At 39.2% G+C, this 9372-nt stretch overlaps 2 protein-coding genes across 2 annotated transcripts; both read right to left on the minus strand.

The window, feature by feature from the left end:
* Positions 1-283: 283 nt before the first annotated feature.
* On the minus strand, positions 284-943 carry LOC140857873 (uncharacterized). The gene is made up of 2 exons (XM_073257053.1): positions 866-943; positions 284-785 (listed from the first exon to the last, which is right to left on the minus strand). Exon 2 carries the CDS (start codon positions 777-779, stop codon positions 348-350), a length of 432 nt encoding a protein of 143 aa, XP_073113154.1. The 5' UTR covers positions 780-785; positions 866-943; the 3' UTR covers positions 284-347.
* A 3421-nt stretch (positions 944-4364) lies between these two features.
* On the minus strand, positions 4365-6777 carry LOC140857795 (uncharacterized). The gene is made up of 4 exons (XM_073256984.1): positions 6758-6777; positions 6437-6493; positions 4441-5510; positions 4365-4381 (listed from the first exon to the last, which is right to left on the minus strand). Exons 1-4 carry the CDS (start codon positions 6775-6777, stop codon positions 4365-4367), a joined length of 1164 nt encoding a protein of 387 aa, XP_073113085.1.
* Positions 6778-9372: the final 2595 nt, after the last annotated feature.

Genomic DNA, 9372 nt, shown 5'->3' on the forward strand with positions numbered 1-9372 from the left:
GAAACTAAGACTTTCGTCGCAAAAATAGCAACGAAATAAAAAATTTCGTCGCAATGAATAATAAATGTTTTACTTTTTTGGATTCACAAATTTTTTTGCGACGAAATTAATATTTCGTCGCTAAAATAAATTTTGGATAAAAAATAAAATTTTTATTAATTTTTTAAAAAAATCTGCTCAAATACAAATTATCTGATCAAACATATTTTAAATAAACAGTATGTTAACACAATAAAAATATTCTAAGTCAAAAGACCAATTTCAAATAATAAAAAGTTTCATAACCATCTTTGTCATATACAAAAATATAAGTCCATACACCATTTTAAATTTAAAATAAGTACAAACTAAGTATGATCTGACTCATTGGCCTCGTTCCCTCCTCTAGGCGTCGATCCCTGACCCGATACGTGTCGCGATGGTGGTGCAGAGGCGGCATCATGTGACTGTAGAGGTGCTAACTCAGAAGCATCAATACCGAGCCGTCCCGCCACCGCAGCTACGATCCTTTCGAGCGTCTGACTACGATTCATCCAGTAACTAATCTGATCTTGCATCATGCTCATTGATGTCCTAACTGCCTCTGGCACCGATGCATCATCAGACCGGCCGGATGACGAACTGCGTGATTTTTTGGACCGCATGCTATGACCAGATCCTAGCTGCCGCCCGAGGACGGTATCCAAAATCGTATCATCTGTCATCAAACAAACCTGCTGCGATCCAGTATCACCATCAGATCCCACCTCCCTCGTCGCCTGCTCTCTCAATTCTAACATTTTTTCCTTCACAATAAACCAAATAAAATCATAAATTTTTTTCAAACTCTTTAAAAGTATTCAAAATGTAGAGTAATGATACTTACATGACGCTGCCTCGCCTCCTCGGTCACGAACTCGCCACTCTTGTTTTGATAGAATTTAGCATAGGCGTCGACTCCGGATAGTCCTTGTTCAAACAAAAAAAAAGAAAAAAAAGATATAAAAATAATATAAATATTTAATAGAATCAATCTTGCGTGTGAAAAAAAATAACGTACCATCATCTTCATTCCCTGTGCAAAAGAGGCACTTCCTTGCGTGTGAATAGAATCAATCTTGCTCCTATTCACCTTATTCGCCTCCGATCGTCGCTACAAAATACATACAATTATAACCAATAAAGGACATAACATAATTAAAAAAACTTGGAACACTAGATATACCTGAAATGCCTCACTTCCAAAATGCTCACATAACCACCGCCAATCGTCACTAGACCCAGCCCAATTTCTGTATGGCTGGGTCACAGGATCAATCCCCTTCGCCTGCAGCTCATTGCAGTATTTATGAAGCCTACATCGCCGATCTCTGTATCTATTTGCAGCCATTTTGAGAATACATGACGTCACTTCTTCGTCAGTACAATCCTCGAAGTCAATATTATCCTACACAGTAATCATACCAAAAGGCAAATACATGAAATTATTCATATAATAAAAAATTTATTTATATAACCAAAAATAATATGGATCATGTAATGATATGCAAGACATCCAAATTTAATTCTTACCCTGATGTGAGAGACTAGAGCATCACGGTATCGAGGAGCTACATGCTTGAAACTTTCAGCAGCCCACAGAAAATGATTCCACATATACAAACTGATCTCATTTGCGACGATACTAGCCTCTGTGCCAACCGGATGATCTCGAAATATATGTACCTTCGGTTTTTCATTGTGTGTATGCACATATTTTTCCAAAACAAAACCCCTACTAGGACCACGCACTGCACGTCAATGCTGTGTTCCTACATGTAAAAATTGATGAAATGAACATATATCATGTATCACTAAATGCATATAACAAAAAAATATATATGGTTTATAAATTGATAGAGATGTACCTGTAAGGGGATGATGCTGCGGTACCATGGCCTCCGGCTGGGCAAGCTCTGGCTGAGCACTAGGCGGCTCTGTGGACTCGGGCAACTGAGTCTCATCTAAATCCTCTGACTCATCATGCAAAATACTAAAGTGAGGATGTGTATCATCAAGCGGAGCCTGCTGCCTACCCCGTGAATGTCTACGTCCAGGACCAGTCATGATGCTGCAATGATTAAAATAATTTAAATCAGTAAGTAATCAAAAAAACTCAAGTATTACATGATATAATAAAAAAAAAATAAATTGAATTACTTATTCATATTAATTATTGTTCTCAGATTCTGAACTCGTGTCCATATATTCATCTTCGACGGGAGTCATAGAAGACTTCGACCCTGAAGTACTATCATCATTGTCGTTAACGAAGTCATTATTGGATCGTGCTCGTGTCCGTGCCCTTATGGACGATCCAACAACAGAAACATCCTCAGGTTCATAGTCGTCTCTTTGTAATTGTCCTATGTCAATCGTATCATCTGGCACTAATATGTTATCTGGTGCTTGCATTTGATATGCTTTATTTTCAATAATTGCACAGACTTCATTCTCAAGATGTTCATCGTTCGGGCATGTGAAAAGTGCAGGATCAAACAAATGCCTATGCTGAGCCCTTATTGCAACTCGCCAAGGCTCTTTCATTTTGTTATCATCAATATACCATACTAGTCTTGCTTGCTTTGCAAAAATATAAGGATCACTTTCATACCATACATGACCAGTGTGGACACTGACGAGTTGAGGATCTATAATAATTGGCCTGTGTCGTCCTAAGTCATACCATCGACACTTGAATAACATAATCCGTCGAAGACCACTATATCTCAACTCTATAACCTCATGCAGAACACCAAAAAAATTTATTATTTCACCCTTGTGCTCGCCCTCCACGCTTATTCCATAATTCTGTGTGGTTCGATCACGATCGCGATCTTCCGTTAAGAATCGCACACCATTGACTATGCATGCTGAATATACTGATACACGTCTGTCAGGTTTTCGTGCAAGTGCAGCTAAGTCATTACTGATACAGTTAGGATTGTCTATACGTAGCTGAGCTATCTACAATTAAAAGAATAATAAGCAGGTTAAATTTGACAAAATAAATACTATATAAACAAACTTTTAATCATGGATGAACATGAACATAACTTATCCGTTCGTCAAACCATGATGCGAATTGATTCCTATGTCGTGCCGCTGCTAATGTAGGATTACTTCTTTTGAGCTCACTTTCGTGTTCTCTGAAGTGATACAGTAATACCATGTATATTTTAATTTAGAGTCTACGTGCATTCATTGATATATCAACAAATAAAAATTAAATGTATATACTCACATCATGTAGGCTTCTACCTCCTCGCAATTGTTTAGCACATACCAATGCATGTCATCCGTTTCTTGTGGTGTCAACATTCGAAAATCTTTTTTACCATATGGTCGGGCAACATTGGAGAACACGGACAATCCATCGGTCAGAATCTCATCAACATCAATATTTCGCTGTGGCCTTGTAAATTTGGTCTCCACTCGTCGAAGGTACATAGAGCAGAACGTCAGACATTCATTCATAACATGTGCCTCTGCTATTGAACCTTCAGGCCGTGCTTTGTTAGTGACGGCACTCTTGTATTCACGCATCTCCCTATTCAATAAATTATCAATTGATATCACATATAATAAGAATACAATAATGAATAATAAATATTACAATATCATGCAATTACCTTTCAATTGGGTACATCCATCTTGTATGTACTGGCCCACCCAATCTAGCCTCATGTGGAAGATGAATAGAAAGATGTACCATGATATCAAAGAAGGCGGGAGGGAATATCATCTCGAGCTTACAGAGAGTAATGATAATCTTCTTCTCCAATATGTCGATCTGACTTCGTCTCAATGTCTTCGCACATAAGTCTCGAAAATAAGTTCCCAGATCAAGTAACGCATCACACACATTATCCGGCAACAATCCGCACAAACCAACTGGGAGCACATGCTGTAGAAGTACATGACAATCATGACTTTTCATCCCGACGATCTTCCCATCTTTCGACTTGATGCACCGTTTCAAGTTTGAGGCGTATCCATCAGGAAACTTCACTGATCTCAAATATGAAAGAAATTGATTTCTCTCTCTTCGATTCAGTGTATAACATGCCAATGGCTTCACCAGCCTATCCCCTCGTCGAATCAAATGTAATTCCTTTCTAATCCGCATATCCTCTAAGTCAAGACGAGCCTTCACGGTATCCTTTGTTCTTCCTTCGATATTGAGAATGGTATAAAATACATTATCAAATATATTCTTTTCAATATGCATGACGTCAAGATTATGTCGAAGAAGAAGCATTTTCCAATATGGAAGATCAAACAACTTGCTCTTTTTTCTCCAATTTCCGATACTTGTTCGCACCCCTACTTGGCTGGCCAGACCCTTACCAAATATAACATCCTGTGGGTTTGGTAACTGATTTAAAATATTATCCGTAGACCAGAATCTTGGCTGCGCACGTCGTTCATGCTTGCCATTGAACTTAAGACTTCTCCTCCATCTATGATCATCTGGCAAGAAACGTCGATGGCCGGTAAAACAAATCTTTTCGCGAATACGGTCCGATGTAATATCATCGTTACAAGTTGGGCATGCTTTATACCCTTTTGTACACCATCCAGAAATATCGCCATATGCAGGAAAATCATTAACTGTCCAAAGTAATGCTGCATGTATACGAAAGATGCCTCCTACAACATGATCATATATTTCGCATCCTTCTTCCCACAAATATTGTAACTCTTCGATCAATGGCTCTAAAAATATGTCTATGTCTCTTCCAGGGGCACGGGGACCCGGGATCAACAAGGCCAATAGATTAAAAGGTGATTTCATGCACTTCCATGATGGTAAATTATAAGGAAATACCATAACAGGCCACATACTATAAGCAGTACTAAGATTACCATATGGATTAAATCCGTCTGTTGCCAACCCTAGCCTGACATTTCGTGAATCAGCTGCAAACCATGGATGTTCACGATCAAAATGTTTCCATGCATCTCCATCTGATGGATGTCTCATGACATCATCGTCCATATTATTTACCTCCTTATGCCACCGCATGTCACAAGCAGTATGCCTCGACATGAACAATCGACGCAATCGTGGTGTAATCGGAAAGTACCGTAGAATCTTGCATGGTATTTTCTTTTTCTTCTTATCCTTATCATGACTTTCTTTCCATCTGCTTGAATGACAAATTGGACATGCTTGTAGATCTTGTTTATCCTTCCGAAATAGAACACAATCATTCGGACATGCATGTATCTTTTCACAGCGTAGGCCCAAGTCATCGACTCCCAAACCGAGTCCTTTCAATAATTTTTTGGCTTCATAATGACTTGACGGAAGTAACTCTCCCTCTGGCAGTAAGTCCTTCAAAAATTTGAGCAACCAATTAAACGAATTGTTTGACCACTTACCAAGTGTCTTCATGTGTAATAACTTTATTACGGCGGACAACAGAGAGTACTTCTTACAACCAAGATAAACATCACTTTGTGCATCTCTTAATAGACGCTCGAATCTATCATTTATAGATATATTAATGTCCTCTTCAGCTTCTTATCTCGGAATGGAATGCTGATGTTCTGCTCTCGCTTCTACATTTACTTCAAATAATTTCGGATGAAGATCCTCTAAAATTTTTCTATCTTCTTCACCAAGTGTTTTTCTTTCACGACTGCATGATCCACCGACTGACGACGGATTTATGGGACTCCTGGATAACATGTTCGAGCTAGTCGGCAAATCTTCACCATGACAAGTCCATCTCTTGTAAGTCACATCTATACCGTGTTCGTATAAATGATTCTGAATGTCCGATAAGGTACACCAAAATAAATTTCTACATCGACGACATGGACAACGAGCTTTCCCATCTTCTCTAGTATGATTGGACGCCACATTCATAAAAGTCGTCACACCCGTAATATACTCGGGACAGAACTTATCACGCAAAGACATCCAACCACGATCCATACCTACATATTTATGATGCAAACTATACAATCAATTTTATGTAATAATAGTTGACTAACGCCTTGTATCTCCTACCTATAGGGTGATGGTCCTATTCCATTCAGGAACGTAAGAATTTAATATTGCAATACATGTCTTGTATACCAAAAAAATTTCGGCAGCATTTCGACGCAGTTCTCCAGATACACAAGCATTAAAATTGTGCTATGTATCCAGAGAACATGATCGAAAATACCGACAAAACTCTGCGATATACAAGCACATGTGTTGCAATATTAAATTCATTCACGTGCCCAAACTGTCCACGAGGACAATTCGAGAATAGTGTGTAAAGCACCAATATTTTTTTCATAAAAAAAATATTGATTTTTGTACGCTATCCTCGAACGGAAATTCTAAGGCTTATAAATTTAGAGAGCTTTGAAAGAAAGACAAGCTTTAGTATCAGGTAGCGCTGTAAATGTAGTAAACCGTATAGAAAAGAAGTATAGGTGTATATCGTGCACATATGGCAAGGAAGATAACAAGCTTGCAGACAGAGGATGCAACACAGTTTAAAAACAGCTAATTTCTACAGTTACATTAGCAACATGAACAAAAAAAATATATATATAAATAAAATAAAACAAGGTAGATAAAGATTAGCCCAGCTCATTTATAAGGTAAATTGAAATTCCTTGAGTTTGTATAGTTTGCAATCCATAATACCATATGGTTCACCAAAAAGTTACATTTCCTTAACGAAGTTAATGACAGGATGATGACCAACAAGTTCTACAGACTATCTGTTACCAGGACACCGCAAGCTTCATTATATTTCCTCAGCATAGCATTGGAATTTTCCTAGCCAACCACCAAAAATATCTGCATGAGAAATTTCATCAAGAGCTAATCCTCCAGTAGTTGTTAGAGATTTGTCACCTTAGTGTGAGGTAGAATGACATTCTCTTTCAGTATTTTCAATCTCATTCTCTTATCAATGCGATTAAGAAGAACCAACAAACAGAAATGAGATCATCAAAGTGACCAACATAATGGGATAAAAGACAAACGTAAGCCAATGCAAATATTATGCTTCTCCTCCCAGCAAACAAAAAATACAGAAATATATGTTTGCACCCAGGAAGAACATGAACCCGATTCAAGCCGGTTACTGGTATTTTATTTTTTGTCATGTATTTCCCCTAATTAATCCCAATCCCACAAGATAAGAAGATAAACTATGAAGGATCAAAATATTTGAACAACAACAACAACAACAATAATAATAATTGAAAAAAAAAACTCAGCATTTACACTCCTAAGATCTTATAGGATTGTGATGACGTAGTGAAAATAGTTGCAAAACAAAATTTTCTTTCCTTTTCTAGAAAAATAGCGGATCTGAAAATCCTTTAATCTGAGAAAATAACAGATCAAAAAATCACATATGTCTAGATAATAAAACCAGTTCATTTAACTGGGAAATTTTAACTAATTACAGATCGGTGGCAGTTTTTTTTCCAAGAAAATTTTAAAAAAAAAATTGCAGAAAGGATTCTATTGGTCCTTCAAAACCCTAGATCCAGAATCGTGAAAGGGCACAAAACCTCGGAGATGATCTGGCACGACCGGAACCTGGCGGTCCGGTTCGCAGCACCGGAGGCGACGAGGAGGAACAGGAGGAACTCCTCCAGGAAGGCACCAGAGGCGGCCGCGTCCTTGGCGTCGGGAAGGGCGGCGAAGGCGGAGACGAATCGGACGGTGCACTCGGCGGCGAGGGAGCGGCAGGCGCAGTCGAAGAGAGGGGTCAGGGCTCGGGCGAAGGAAGGGAAGAAGAGGTCGGGAGGGGCGGATGAGCGGAGGGCGGAGAGCTCTCTCAGCTTCCGGGTGTGCACGGCGTGGGAGAGCCGGCACTCGTCCAGAACCCTCGCGATCTCGCGATCTCGCGATCGTGCAGCGGTGCCGGCCTGGCGGCGACGCGGCGGTGGCGGCCCGGTGGTGACGCGGCGGCGGCTGCAGCGGCCCTACAAAAACAAAAAAAAAACATAGACTGAGAAAGGGAGGGAGAGGCCAGAGAAGAGGGATTGGAGGGAGGCGGGAGAGAGGGTGGCAAGGCGGGAGGGAGATGGCCGGCAAGCTGGGAGGTGGGCTCGATCAGCGACGGGGGGCGGGCTCGAGCGGCGACGGTGGCGGGGAGGGAGGGCTCGACGGCGGTGGGGAGGGAGAGAGAGAGAGGATGGTGGCGGGGAGGGAGAGGACTTATCGGGAAGATGACCGGCGACCGGGGAACGACGACTGTCGCCGGAGATCGGGGAGGGAGAAGATTTGGATGACCGCGACGGAGATCGGGCCGGGAGGGAGATCAAGCGGTTTTTTCAATTAGGGCAGAATACCTTCGGTTTTATTTTTAAATAAAACATATTTAGCGACGAAATAAATTCGTTGCTAAAAATAAATTTTCTGTCGCCAAAAAATTTGATTTTTTGCAACAAAAATATTTTCGTCGCAAATGATTAATTTTTTGCAACGAAAATTTAATTTCGTCGCAAATGATCGGGAAATCAAGTTTCTCGCAACGAAACAAATATTTCGTCACTAAAAATTAAATTTTTGACGACATAATTATTTTCGTCGCAAAAAAAAATTTAGCAACGAAAAATTTTTCCGTCGCCAAAAAAAAAATTTTTTTGCGATGAAAAAACTTTCGTCGCTAAAAATCAATTCTAGCAACGAAATTTAAATTTTCGTCGCAAAATATTCAAAAATTTTTTAATAAAATAAAATTTAGCGACGCAATAGTTTCGTCGCTAAATATAAATAAAATTGATCGCAAAAGTCTTTTTTTTTTAGCAACGAAAAATCAATTTCGTCGTAAAAAATATAATTTTTTGGCGACAAAATTTTTTTTGTCGCAAAAAATAAATTTTTAACTACGAAAAAAAATATTTCGACGCCAAAAAAACTATTTTTTGCAACGAAAAAAAATTTCGTCGCTAAAAATGAACTTCTAGCAACAAAAAAAAAATTTCGTTGCAAAAGATATAACTTTTTGCAACGCAATTTTTTTCGTCGCAAATACCTAATTTTTGGGGACGAAATTTAAATTTCGTTGCAAAAGCCTACTTTTTTGCGACGAAAAATATTTCGTCGCTAAAATTTCGTCGCAAAAAATCAAATTTCTTGTAGTGTCTTCTAAGTGTGAAGGCCACCCCATTTTATGAGACATCTTGCAATGTCAAGGATTCCTCAAAGATTTTGTTGCTTCTCATATATTTAAGGAGGCAAATTCGGTGGTTAATTGCATTGTGAAGCATGCTTGGGACCATGGTGATCCTCTGAGTCCTATGCCTACGGAACTCAATGCTCTCCTCCAAGCAAATGCAAATGGCACTAACTATATCCATTTATGATGTTTCTTTTTCATT

Source organism: Elaeis guineensis, chromosome 5, assembly GCF_000442705.2.
Source record: "Elaeis guineensis isolate ETL-2024a chromosome 5, EG11, whole genome shotgun sequence".
NCBI lineage: Eukaryota > Viridiplantae > Streptophyta > Magnoliopsida > Arecales > Arecaceae > Elaeis > Elaeis guineensis.

Bases quoted from the DNA above. Each gene is read 5' to 3' on its own strand.
- LOC140857795 (XM_073256984.1), bottom strand. From the start codon at position 6,777: ATGAAGCTTGCGGTGTCCTG. The intron at 6,494-6,757 runs GTAACAGATAGT...TCTGTCTGCAAG, and splicing joins ATGAAGCTTGCGGTGTCCTG to CTTGTTATCTTCCTTGCCAT. The intron at 5,511-6,436 runs GTTTACTACATT...TATAAATGATAG, and splicing joins CTATACTTCTTTTCTATACG to ATTCGAGCGTCTATTAAGAG.
- LOC140857873 (XM_073257053.1), bottom strand. From the start codon at position 779: ATGTTAGAATTGAGAGAGCAGGCGACGAGGGAGGTGGGATCTGATGGT.